General features: G+C 38.2%; 1 protein-coding gene across 3 annotated transcripts in view; it reads left to right on the top strand.

Annotated features, from left to right (window-relative positions):
- LOC109423910 (rho GTPase-activating protein gacF) overlaps positions 1–11,308 on the top strand; it is a 46,007-nt gene extending 34,699 nt beyond the window's left edge. For all 3 annotated transcript variants that reach the window (XM_019698970.3, XM_019698971.3, XM_019698969.3), the window contains one exon: positions 8,589–11,308. In XM_019698970.3, the coding sequence (XP_019554515.3) occupies positions 8,589–10,262 (1,674 nt within the window). In that variant the 3' untranslated portion in view covers positions 10,263–11,308. The remainder of the gene's footprint in view (positions 1–8,588) is intronic.
- Positions 11,309–14,837: the final 3,529 nt, after the last annotated feature.

The following is a 14,837-nucleotide window of genomic DNA, read 5'->3' as shown; positions in this document are numbered from 1 at the left end:
TTGCGTTGGAAGTTCAATGTCCTCGATGGTCCTGACATCCTTCATTGAATAAGTTTTTCCTCCATGTCCGCGTATCCACAGCTGTACTCTTCGGCTAGGTGATTCCTTTGAAACGTTCTGCGTCCAGGTTAATTCCAGTGGTTCTGACCGTCCATGGAGCCCAAGTTTATCCGCTACCGATTGATCCAAAAGGCTTAATGACGAGCCGGGATCAAGGAAAGCGAATGTTTCCAAAGAGAGGTTTCCATTCTGCAACGTTACTGGTACTATTTGATAATATACCGTTGATTTTCGACTTCCATGATGATTATTGTTAGTTTTGTCCTTCTCCAGATTTTGATTTTCCTTGGGTTTCTCGACGGCTGCTTTATGCAATAAACGATTGTGCATTCCTTTGCAACCGTCTATTTTGCATTCTCGCTTGCTTCTGCAAAACTTACTACCGTGTCCTTTGTTCAGGCAAGAAAAACACAGTTTCAATTGTTGAATTCGTTGTTGCCTTTGCTCAACATTGAGGTTTTTCAATATGTTGCACTTGAACGTTTGATGCTCATGCTTACAAATGTTGCACTGCATTTTTGAAGGATTGTTATGAATATTGATTCTGGGCTTTTGTTCCTTTCTTGTAGGTGGTGCTAATCTCCGTAATGTCGTTGCGTGAGTTTGCAGCCACTTATTCAAATCATGGAGAGTTGGCTGACTGACATTTCTTTGAAGCGCTTCTGTCCATGTTATCTGCATACTAAATGGTAGCTTTGATACTATGTCAGTAATTAACCGATAATCATGAAGGAATTCTGGCTTGGCCAATGTTTCCATTGTCACAACCAAATCGTCCAATGCGTTAGCAATATCGATAGTATGGAGTTTGGGTTGATTCAATGTTTTTATCAGCTCGTTCAATAATTGCTGATAAATAGCCTCCGGTCTCCCATAAATTTCTTCAAGCCGTTGCATTATTCTAGGAACATTAGCAGCCCCTATCATCAAATTTGACACGCTCTTGGCAGCTTGGCCATACAGAGCTTCTTCCAATCTTGATAAATTTTCGAGATTGGTAAATCTACCTTCGGCAGATGTGTCCTTAAAAATGCTGTTGAATTTCGGCCATTCACGAGCCTCTCCACTAAATTTTGGAAGCTTGATTAATGCTTGCCTCGTCGCATTTAAAGAACCTTCAGACTGACGTCTGTTTGCCACATCTTGTTGAATTTTCAGCGATTCATTTAGCTGGTTCGCTAAATCAAACTTCACTTTTACGTCCAATAATGTCGCTCGTTCGATTTCCAGATATTCGCATTTGGCGCAAAGGAATCGCTCTTCTTGTGACGGCGTATGCTTAAGGTGCACACAACTAAGGTGGAACCACCTATCACAATCGTCACAAGACACCATATTATCCTTGGTGTCAGCTTCCTTGCATAAACGGCAGTTTCCGTTCTTATTTTCCACGAATTGGAACATAGCTTTTGATTTTGCCATCGCAAATGTTCACTTTACTCTCACCTGGTTGTTTGCTGCTACTTTGCTTCCTTGCTTCCTTTTGCCGGATCTGCGCGTTCACTTCTGATGACAGCTTCTAAAGGTATTTCCAAACCTTTTTGTTAATTCACACACTGCAGTTTCACTATTTTCAAAAATGTCCAATGTCCTAGTTTCACTTGAATTACCACTCTGGGTTTTAATATTCAACACACAAGGTAATTTAGACACGATTCGTGAATATCTATTCACAACTTTCGAATGTTTGCCACTATTGGCTCAAGATTTGTAACAGTTAAATTTTGTGACAATGCACAACACTCAGACTGCACTCCTGGCGACAGTAAACCACGTTACAAAATCAATCACTGTAGCTATTTATTACGACAACTTTTTTATATTGTCGGAGTCCTTTCCACTTATTCTAGTTGATCTCCGCGCGCCGGTATCACTGCACAATTTCAACACAACGTCGCGAGTACTTTCCTCTCTGGTAGTTCACCAAAATGTGACGCCGGAGCTTTACGGTTTTCGGATGTAGAAAACATACACTGTAGAACTGTGGTCTAGAACTAACTTTATTACTAATGCTAAGCCTTATATATATGAATGAATGTACAATACATTCTACCTGATTTGACTCATTATCTTTTGGGTCCCTTTCTTATTATCTCTACTTTGTTATCGCCGCCACTATCGGTGCGTCACTATTTTCATTACAATTTATGGGTCTCTTTCTTGGTCCTTCGTAGAAGATTAGTTTATGACGTAATTGTCTTGGGTAGCAGAGAATTATCAACTATGCGCATATTGCAACTAACAATATGCCATGCGGTGCGCTGTATAACTTAAGGAAAATGACAACTTGAGTTTGAAATGCAAATTGATTGATTCGCGTTCGTTACAAGAACAAAATGCCGTTCTTTGAAAACGCAATGTGAGTGATTTCATATGGTGCTGTACTACTATAATTGATCTCATTCTCTGTAAATTCTAACCTTAGTCAGTCAATAGTAAAAAATATTACTAAAGGTGAGATAGCTTACCTTAAAAGCATACATTTTCTTAATATGACAAGGTTTTGAAGACAAACATTGGATCAGATGAGTAACAGATTTTAATCTTTTAATGAGTCATTAGTATAATCGTATGTGATACTTAGGGTCATGTCGAGCAATTGATTCAGTACTACAATTCCACGCGGACAATTTCATTGCCTTGCATTGATCTTGTCAAGTCCGTACTAACTACTGACCCGAGTTGCAACACTTAATTGAGCTTATAGTTTCGAAGCTAACACGTGATCAACGACTTAAGATGTTTTGTTGACGTCAATGCGTCTCGACTCGACGAAAACTGATTACTTCTTTGACTAAGCTGGACAACATAACTTATGTATGACAAGGAAGATTCAGCCGTATATTGCCAGCCCTGATAAAAATTTCCAATAAAATCACCATAACCTACCATTAAATAATGATATATTTGACTATTCAACAACAAATTATATTGTGTACGTATTTTCCTGCTGAAAATGGTGTATTGGAACTTCAATACGTGTACAATAAAATCAATGGCACTAGAGATTTCAATAATAAAAACACCATAAGTTGAATGGTAGTTGACTTGATTTTTTTCCAGAAAATTTGGATTTTTTTATGGTAAAGATACATAACAACCCCCATTTTCTATTATAAAAGTGACATTTACAATACATGCTATGGTTGAAAACCATAAGATCTGTTGTTACTCTATCGTTTTAAACAATTGAATTAATGGTAAGTACCATTCAATTCAGCGTGTTGTAACAATCCATTCTGTTGTATCTCTATGATCTTTTTTATCAGGGAGGATCTAGGAGCAAATTCTGTTCGGTGCATGCAAATGTTTATTAGTTTTGAAGCTAATGCGTTATCAATGAGACCAATAGGACAGATCGGTGAAGTACTAGATTTGTAGTAATGAGCTGAATTTTAGTATGGTGAGAAGGTCAATTCTCCGTTTCTGCAATGAAATGGTACAAAAAGCGTGGGTATTATGATTCCTTGCCTAAGTTGATGCTGTTTGAGCAAAACTTTGGGCAATAGTGTTGTTGTTTTCTCCATTTCTTGCGACATAAACAACATAGTTATCCAAAGTTTTGCTCAAACAGCATCAAATTAGGCAAGGAATCATAATGCCCACGCTTTTTGTACCATTTCATTGCAGAAACGGAGAATTGACCTTCTCACCATACTAAAATTCAGCTCATTACTACAAATCTAGTACTACACCGAACGTGCCCCATTAGTCTGGACATTTTGGACGAAAATTACTACTTTTCATAAATACTAATCTGCAATAAATGACGCAAAAACATGGTGACCAGCAATTACTAACATAATGAACATAACTACTTGATGTAACACTTTAATAGAGTAGAGACTACATATTCGATATGAGGTAAAACAGTAATGCTACTTAAGTTTGGGAATCTAAGGCAACTAATTGACAAATTCACAAGGACTTAACATACGACATGAACCTTACTACAGAAGATTCTATAACATTCTCCAGAAAACCATTCCCCAGAAAACCAATCCCCAGAATTCCATTCCCCAGAATGTACCATTCCTCAGAAAACCATTTCCCAGAAACCCATTCCCCAGAATGTACCATTCCCCAGAAATCCATTCCCCAGAATGTACCATTCCCCAGAATTCCATTCCCCAGAATGTACCATTCCCCAGAAAAAAATAAAACTATTGCTTTAATTCTGAATGGTTTATATTAATAGCTAAAAATCAAATATTTATTCGTAAAAAATCACCGGAAGAAACATACTGCCAAAAATTCTTATTTGACAAGAAAAACTTCGGAAATAAGCATGATTTGCCTTTACAATTTAGGCTATTGGTATAATTATTGGCATCGCAACTGCTTACTTTTTCAACATACATTTTTCCTTCTTTTCTGCATAGGCTGTTCTTTCGAATTGTACTTTTCAGTAAATTATCGGCATCAAAACTTCTTACATTTTCTACGTAGTTTTTCCTTCTTTTCTGCATAGGCTATTCTTTCAAGTAACACTATTCAGGTAATTATCGGCACCACAAGCACAGGTGTTTAGAAATTTAGAAAAAATATGAATTAAATATAACAGCAATTTTAACACCGGTGGAGGCTGTAATGCCCATAATTTCCCGAAAAGTGCAATTCGAAAGAACAGCCTATGCAAAAAAGAAGGGAGAATCTATGTTATAAAAGTAAGCAGTTGCAATGCCGATAATTTCTTGAAAAGTGCAACTGGAAAGAACAGCCTATGCAAAAGAAGGGAAAATTTTTGATAAACATACATATAAGCAGTTGTAATGCCAACAATTCCTATAACGATTCAAACATTTTTTTTAACGAAGAAGGAAACGTAACACTCTGATAATTGCCATCGTACATCGATTTAACGGTTTATTTGAAAATTTGAGAGTTGACAAACTGCCAATTCGCGGCGCTCGCATAGTTTTTGTTTGAGTTTGACGTTTGCTCACTACTGCCACCTAGTTGATGATTGGCCAAATTCAGTCCTTTTAGAATTAAGCGAACCTATTTCCGAGACTAAAATTTAAATCGAAAAATGTTCGAAGTGTTACGTCTGTTTGTCTGTGGTGACATTGTTTTCCCTGCGGCATTCATAAACCCAAAACTGTTCCTTTTTTTAAACAAGCTTTTTTAGAATTTAGGCAATTGGTACAATTATTGGAATTATAACTGCTTTCATTTTCAACATAGACTTTTCCTTCTTTGCTGCATAGGCTGTTCTTTCGAATTGCACTTTTCAGGAAATTATCGGCATCACAACTGCTTACTTTTTCAACATAGATTTTCCCTTCTTTTCTACATAGGCTGTTCTTTCGAGTTACAATGTTTAGGCTAGTTACAATCGGCACCACAAGCACAGGTGTTTAGAAATTTGAAAAAAAATATATAATAAATATAACAGCAATTTAACACCGGTGGTTGTAATAATGCCCATAATTTCCTGAAAAGTGCAATTCGAAAGAACAGCCTATGTAGAAAAGAAGGGAGAATCTATGTTAAAAATGTAAGCAGTTATAAATTAAAAAAAAAATACTAATTGCCTTAATTTTAAGAAGAATATTGTTTAAAAAGAAGGTACATTGATGGGTTTTTGAATGCCAAAAGGAAAACAATGATACTTTTTCCCTTCTTCATTAAAAATATTTAGAATTGTTGGCATTAGAACTGCTTATATGTTCACTTTTTCTATTCCATTCCATAGTATTGGAATAATGATGAAAGCCCTTCTCATACCGCATGAATGAAGAGCCTTTGAAGCGAATAATTAGGAACAGCCATTGGGATGGATCCCTCCAACCGTTTGCAAAGAAAAACGTGGTCAGTTGAGTCTTTAGTATCTTGTACACTAAACAACATCAGAAGAATATGCGTTTTCTCTGTAAATTTTGCACATCACTTTTAAAACGTTATTCATCGTAAAACAAGTGCTGCACAATTTTCACAAATCTGTCAAAAACAAAACATTTTATAGCAACGCAACTAACAGTTTGTGAACTTTCAAGATAGGTTTAAAGATCAACATGCAACTGTGTACAATGGTAATTAAACGTTTGAACCATTGTAGAATATTTTTATGGATATGTATGTACACTACCCGTCATAAGTACGGACTCACAAAAAGTATTGCAACAATATTGCATCACCCTGACTCACCTCAATATCTCTAAAACCAGAACACGTACAAAAATGCCGCCTTCAGAAAAGTTGTTGCTTTTGGTCTTCTGAATAACTTTCCTGAAGACAGCATCTTTGTAAGTCCTCAGGTTTTGAAGATATCGAGGTGAGTCAGGGTGATGCAATATTGTTGCAATACTTTTTGTGAGTCCGTACTTATGACGGGTAGTGTATGTATACATTTTTACCTTAATTTGTTACGTATACCGTATAAGAAATAGATATTTGCTCGTAATAACACTATAATGTTAAAATCCTTGCCTATAATACTTATGACACACATGTGATACAAGAATCACTGTACAATTGCGCTTGAAATGAGTGCCATACTGAAAATTCTCTCAGTTCAAGTCAGTCTTGTTAGAATTTTCTTGACACTGCGTACCGTTGTACAGGAATCATACTCATATCACATGTCTGTCCGGGGTATAACATACAGGGGATACTCAAAATAACTGGGATAGGTAAAATTTTCACTTCTCAAGAAATGTTCAACTCGTTGTAACTTTTCAAAAAGGGCATCAAATATTCTCAAATTTTTACTGTAAGTTCATCAACTAGTTGTGTATCAGTGGTCAAAATTTGGATAAGATCGAGCCATTCTACACGAAGTTATAAAGGTTCTAGAAAAAGGTATAATTATCTGATAGCCAACTTTGAGCTGTTATATCTCCGGATTCAATGAACCGAATGCAATGAAATTTTGATCATTTATGACTTATATAATGAGCTATCAAAAACTTTTGACTAAACTTTCTTTACACGAAAGAAAATTATTACGATTGGTTTATTTTTCTAATATACCACCAATTTATCCAAAACTTCATCATCGTTTCAAAATTCGAGATAGTAATTATAGTTCATTTAAATTCCCTCTAGTTGACTTCAATATGAATATGTTTTGAAAGGAAGTAACAAAATAACTGGCATTAAATTGAAAAGATAATGGTATGCATATGAAAAATAGATAAATTTACTAAAAACACATAGAATAAATGAAACCGCCATAACTTTTTTTCTTATTAATAATTTCAAATTAAGTGAACTGTTTTTCAAAGTTCATTATTTTAGTCATAAATGATCAAAATTTCATTGCATTCGGTTCATTGAATCCGGAGATATAACAGCTCAAAGTTGGCTATCGAATAATTAAACCTTTTTCTAGAACCTTTATAACTTCGTGTAGAATAGCCCGATCTTTTCCAAAATTGAACCACTGATACACAACTAGATGATAAACTTACAGTAAAAATTTGAGAATATTTGATGCCCTTTTCGAAAAGTTACAGCGATTTGAACATTGTTTGAAAAGTGAAAAGTTTACTTATCCCAGTTTTTTTTGAGTATCCCCTGTATCATCATGATCAACATTTTACTGTTTGTGTATCGAATTAAACTTTTTAGCAGAGTATATTAAGCTTTTCTGGGGAATGGTACATTCTGGGGAATGGATTTCTAGGGAATGGATTTATGGGAAATGGTACATTCTGGGGAATGGTACATTCTGGGAAATGGTTTTCTGGGGAATGGAATTCTGGGGATTGGTATTCTGGGGAATGGTTTTCTGGGGAATGTTATAGAATCCTACAGAAACCAATTTCACACTGTCTACCGCATTTGCATTATTGAGTCTCAAGTCTAGTCCAATCCCTTTCCTCAACCTATACCATTACCCTTCCGATAGTCTTCATGTGGTCCGCACGGACTATTACGGCCATCACCCCTCCTTGATCTTCGGTATTGGATTGACTTGCGCTCTTATTGCCCCACCAACTGCTGCAAAATGAAAATGAAATAATCCGTGCTGATAGTTATGTAACTCTGCGGCAGTTGTACTAATGGCGAATATGCGATGATCTTGGATCTACTGTTAACAAAGAGAAAATTCCCGTCCATTTTCTCGCTTGTTGTTAGCCACCAACAGCATGAATCGCAACGAATCTGCTTCAGACCTATTGAAAACACTGTCTTTTACGTTATTTTCTGATCCTTTTGCTTTTCTCGTACAGCAAAGTTGTATCAACAGTTGCACCGAAAAGTCACCATATTACTTCAAAACCCAATTTTCGAGAGGAAGTACGCTTATTTAAGCTTCATATCAATATTCATAGCTCATTCTCAATGCCAAGGGATTGTGCAAAAGCTGGGGAACGTGTTCTGTGAGAAAAACACTATCAGCACCTGGTGCATTATTGTGGATTTAGGTTGAGACTCTTTCTATTTTCGATGCTGTTACTTGCAATCAGACTTCAGTAGATACGTAGTATTTACTGCTTATTTGTTATAAAATGTAGTTACGTTAAAATACTACGAACACTTAGAAATGGTACTAACACATTTTTCGTTTTGTTTTTCAGTCATTGCTCTTGGATCAAACGACGGCCATGACTCAGCTGCAGCAGCTGCGCAATGGTTATAGGCCTAGCCATAACACGCTGCCCCGCCAATCGAACAAACAGAGCTATGTCAATCAGATTCAGTACCACCATCAGCAGCAACAGCAGGCACATCAACAACAACAACAGCAGTCGAACTTCCACGGCACTAACCCTGGCCTGGGAATTGCGTATCCAATGAATAATCTAAGTCTGATTGATCTGACGCAAAAGAGCAGCAGCGATTCGGGCAGCTCGACGGGGGACATGTCCCCGCCGGAAACTCCCGGTCTGAATACGGCGAATCCAGCAGCGAGCAACAACAACAACCTTGGCGGATTGATCCGAAGTAGGTCGTCGAATCTGGGCAGGATTAACGGGCGTCCGGACCAGAAGCAACAACAGCAATTAGGTAGTTCTGTGATATATAATCCGACAGTGGTAGCGCAACAGCAGTCGCAGCAGCAGCCACAGCCACCACAGTTCGTCGGCGGCGGTAGTAACGACATAATGGTAACATCAGCTACACAAAATTTAATTAGTAATAGTAATAATAATAACAATACTATGAATATTAGCAATGGAAATAACAATAGCGTAGTGTCAAACGCTCTGCTGATAGGAGCCCCGACGCAATCGGCCGGAGGTGCGAACCTAGTTCTGGGCTCACAGCCACAGTTTCCTGCTCCCTATCCACCATATCATACGGCGCATTTGGCAGCGCGACCTGCACCACTGATTTCGACCCATGCGGCCACAACCCTTCCGCCGGGTACTGCATTCCGAACGCCAGCAGCTTACCACACGATGCAACACAACGGAGAGATTCTGTATCCCTACCCAACGCAGGTTGCAACCGTCGGAGGTGGAGGCGCTCCCTTGGCCTTTCTGCCAACAGCGACCGCGCCGGTAGCTACCAGTACCCAAACGTTACGGTCAGTTGGTACATCCCAACAACCCCCGCCACCACAAGCACCACAACAGCAGGTCCAACAACCCCTGCTAATACAGCAAAAAGTGCCCACAGCCTACACGCCACCTGCCGTCGTTGCTGCTGTTCCTCCCCCGCATCCTCCGAGTGCTGGCACTCCAACGGGAATGTACTCCGCTCTGTCCTGCTTCAACTGTGGTTCCCAAAAGCACACCGGGCTAGACTGCCAGGAAGCGTCCATGGAAGACGTGACGCGAAACTCGATCTACAAACTCGATTACAACGCAGCAGCGACTCAGCAGCTGGCCGCGGCAATAGCTGCCGGCGCGATTCCCAATCCCGCCCTGGTCGCAGCAGCCGCGAGCGTCGTTCCCGTATCGTCCACATCACCTCCCTCGTCCGTTTCGGTAGCATCCCTACCGCCACTGTCGGCGGTGCCATCCTCGGCGTCCTCTTCATCGTCCTCGTCTTCATCTTCTTCATCATCGTCTTCGTCTTCGTCTTCTACTTCGTCGCTAACATCTGCTTCAGTCTCGTCCTCGACGACGACACTGCCACTAGCGCCGCAACCTCCTGCACCACACCAACCGCAGCAGCACGGATCCAACCTTCTTATTAGCAGTAGTAGTAGTAACAATAGCTCGCTAGACGCCTCCACATCTGTATCAACACAAACAATAAATAATCAAACGGATAGCAGTAGTAGTAGCACTATTAGTAAGTGATCTTCAATCTAAAAAAACTAATCTTATAAAAAGAATGATAAAAAACACATATTCTATAAGAAGAAAAACTAATTAAAAAGTAAATAGTATACTCTGCAAAAAAGGATAAAAAGTCTAAAAAAGATATAGGAAACAAAAAAAAAACACAAACACACGTACACACACATGCCGAAAGAGTAAGTCTGTCAGTAACGGGACACAAAATTAGCAAAACTGAAACGAAAGAAGAAAAAAACAAAAAACAAAAATTGGAACAATTTTACTATTAGAATGGTTAATTACGGCAAAAAAGAAGAAAAACGAGAACTGACAGTGAAATCGTGTGATGTAAAAGTGAATGATGATTATTTAGTGTGTTGGCTTGGAACGGAACGTGCTCCTACACCGGCAAATATCTGAAACATTCGGCTGAAAATTGTATTTCAAGAGAAGGATATCCTATGAAAATCCTTTCTTATTCATCGCAGGCTTTCGAAAACCAGAAAAAAAGATGTGTGCCATTTTACAAGGAACGAAAAAAAAAACCTTTTTGTATTTTAACCCTAGACATGCAAGTACGGATGGATGGAAACACAGTTATACAGTGTGATACAGCGAGACTACACCGGGAAATTAAAAAAAAGAAAACAAGTTACTAGCACAGGGTAGGGGCACGCCAATCTTATTGACTAAGGTCGAGCATCAACCAGTAAGACGAAAAGAAAAAAGTCAGTCAGCCGTCAGGTTTTTTTTCCTTGTTTTTGTGTAGGACAAATCCAATAACCTCTTGTACTCAAAATATTTATTTTTTATATATTTTCCCCTATTTTTGTATATTGCCGCATATTATAGTACCCAAAACTGGAGCTTTTTTGTTTCGTAAAGTTTTTCTTTTGAGTTATTAGAGGGTAATCTACTTATCAAATATTATGCTTTAAGGACCTCTGCTCTGCGGGCAGGTAAAAAAATGTAAACAAGATCACGATCAACTTTTTAAATGTTTATTTAAATGTAGTTATGATCTAATGTAATATTGTGTAAATGTACTTGTTGATACGGTTAAGATACACGTTTTTTGTTTTATTTTATGTCGAATTATTTTCCCTTTTGTCCTGGTTTTTCTTGATTTCGTAATGTTTTCTCATATTCTTGCCACCTGTCATTCAGCCGTGTTCAGTATAGTTGGTGAGACAATTTATTTTCTGTTGTTATGTACCTACCATTACCTGCGACCTACACATGGTAAAGTCAAGGGGACGCCACAAGTTTTCACAACACAAAAAATACGAATTATTCCACAAAAAGTCTGCGTATCCACTGGGAGGACGGCAAAGCTTTTGAGGGTTTCCCTGATAAAAATTTCCAATAAAATCACCATAAACTACCATTGAATAATGATAAATTTGACTATTCAACAACAAATTATATTGTGTACGTATTTTCCTGCTGAAAATGATGTATTGGAACTACAATACGTGTACAATAAAATCAATGGCACTAGAGATTTCAATAATAAAAACACCATAAGTTGAATGGTAGTTGACTTGATTTTTTTCCAGAAAATTTGGATTTTTTTATGGTAAAGATACACAACAACCCCCATTTTCTATTGTGAAAGTGACATTTACAATACATGCTATGGTGGAAAACCATAAGATCTGTTGTTACGCTATCGTTTTAAACAATCGAATTAATGGTAAGTACCATTCAATTCAGCGTGTTGTAACAATCCATTCTGTTGTATCTCTATGATCTTTTTTATCAGGTTTTGCCAGGTGTTTTCGTCTTTTTTCGGCTCTATAGTGTATAGGCGACTATAGTGTCGCCCACCAGGGTAAAGCGGTGTAATTTGGCCACCCTAAGCAAAAGACGATTGAAGATCTGCAAAGAAAACAACGTAATAATCTCGCACACTGTCTTATGATTTTGAGTGAAGAATTGTTTCCTCCAAATGTAATTCCAACTTAATATGCCCCGCTAGAGCTTGAATCATATAGTACCATCTAGAAGAATATGGAATAGATACTAATTTAAAAGTAAAAAGAAAAAAGTACTGTTCTGTGAATATATAACGAAGCCACACTTCGAATTTTCAAAAGCACCAATCTGAAGAACCGTGGGTTGGTTTGCGCTGAAAAGTTGATCGATTGGTCACCACCAGCGGGTCACCAATAGATCAACTTTTCAGTGCAATCCGTCTTTTGATTCCTCAGATTTGTGCTCTTGAAAATTTGAGGTGTGGCTTCGTTTTACATATATTCACCTTCCACTAAAAATTTGCATACTTTGACAGCTACGTATTCCGACGTCAACTGTAAGGTCGTCTTTAGTAGTGATGTACCGAATAGTAGGTACTAGGGAATCACGCCACTTGGGCAGTGGCTTCTATATTCGTCTGTTTTCCACTATAACTCAGTCAAATTTGGACCAATTGACACACTTTTGGACTTTTGGAATGTGGTGAGATAGGTATAGTATCTACCCGTGTACAACATTTCAAGTCAATTGGTTTAAAATTGACTGAGTTATAGTGGAAAACAGACGAATATAGAAGCCACCGCCCAAGTGGCGCGATACCCTATTTGGCTTTCGGCCTAATACCGAATATTTAAAAATTTATTATTCGGCCGAATGGTCGGTCAAATATTCGGCTGATTTTCTTATCAAAAACCTTGTAAAATGAATATCAAAAGCGTGTTCATTCATAAAATTGTAATATTTCAAACCCGGAGTCCATAGAAAAATGTTTATATTAAAGAAAAAGTTACTAAGTTATTATTCGGCCGAATAATACATTAACCAATTTTGTTATTCGACTAAACGAATATTCGGCGAAATCCAAAAATCACTGATATTCGGCCCGAATATTCGGCCGGCCGAACATTCGGTACATCACTGGTCTTTAGTGGCCCCATACTTGAGTCGAGTCCACATGTAGATGCGCAAATTAAAAAAAAAACAACCGCGTAAAAAAACTTCAGTGTACCTACCTATTAAATTTCAGAGTGTAGGATGGGTAATCATCTGCGATGTTTTTAGATTTACGTGTATGGTGGGCAGCATAATCAAAGGCGTTTCCAAACATCCCAACGCAATCGCAAAGGCATTACATAAATACAGGCGTTTTGCGGTGTAGGGTCTTGTCTTATACCATTTCGGCAGGTGCACCCATTTTGGGCACTTTCCGCTGTAACTAAGTTAATTTCATACCAATTGATTTGAATTTTTGTATAGGCTTATGGAGCGTCCATAAATTACGTCACGCAAAAATTGCCCATTTTCAACCCTCCTCCCCCCTATGTCACACTTTTTGTATGAGACCTCTGAAATTTTTGTATGGGTTGTCACACTTTAAGGATCCCCCCTTCCCCCTTAAAGCGTGACGAAATTTATGGACGTTCCCTTAGAGGTATTATAGATTGATGGGTTTTATCTCTTTTATTTTTCAAACTCGTATGGCACAAGCACCTAAAATCGACAGTTTTTCATAAAATCCTCTAACCTCTAAATATTATTGATGAGTTTCCGTGTATGGAATATTGTATCTAACTCATCAGCCAGTTCATTTCCAGCGATGGAAGGCCAGATTCCCATATCCCTTTCGTGACGGAGCTAAAAAAAGTGAGATTTCCATACAAATTGCTCAAATTTGGCTCTCCAGAACTCTCAGACTTTTTGACACATCAACATTTTTTCTTTGGCATTCGCTAGAACTACTCCTTGTCTTTCGATTCGTAGCATTGTCCACCTAGATAAATCGAAAATTAAAAATTTGCGACAGATAAAAACTTTTTCATGTTTTACAATTATTCTTGCTCACTTTTTATTTAACTTGTTGTGGTCAATTTCACACACAACATAAACAAAAGTTTGTTTGCACACATGCAAGTATAAGTAATGGCTCAATTATCAAAAAAAATTACATCAGGTAAACCAAAGACTAAACAGTTGAAAATATTACACAAAACTGTTATTGCTCAGCAGCACAATTGTGCTGGTTCGTCACGAAAGGGATATAAGGTGAACAGAATTTTCTGAATTTAGTTCCTCGATTTGAGTTCGATAAGCTTAGTTGGTCGGGTTCGATCCCAGCCCCGGCACTTTCGTCAGTCGCTCTTTCCCCCTGAGAGCAGTTGACTTAGCTAGTGCCCTTGTGGACAAAAGAACTGTAAATTAGGTTAAGAGCAAAAAAAAACTAACTTTGACCTAGAGTTGGCCGAAGCTAGTGCTTTGATAGCAGCCTAGCTATATGAACAGAAGTGTATGACTTTGCCCATAACGTGCTGCTGAAGTGCTGATTGCACTCCGCACATAAGAGCAAAGATTTCAGCCTGAAAAACGATGCAGTGTCTACCAAGTGAGTAAGACTGATGTAGCCTTAGCTCACGAGAGTGGACACCAGCACCTGCTCTACCTACGAGAAGGGAGCCATCAGTGTAACATACGATGCCGCCTGAAATACTTCTCTCCAGATAACCAGATGTCCACTCTTTCCGGGAAGGGAATTTCGTGGAAAATGTCCTATATGGAAAATTACAAGCAATTGCAAAATCACTTGGAGTAAGGACCACTTTGTCCAGGAGTTTCCCTCTAGTA

The sequence above is a fragment of the Aedes albopictus genome, chromosome 2 (genome assembly GCF_035046485.1).
Source record: "Aedes albopictus strain Foshan chromosome 2, AalbF5, whole genome shotgun sequence".
Taxonomy (NCBI): Eukaryota; Metazoa; Arthropoda; class Insecta; order Diptera; family Culicidae; genus Aedes; species Aedes albopictus.
Note: the sequence above shows the minus strand (reverse complement) of the source record. Positions and strands in the feature narration are given on the sequence as shown.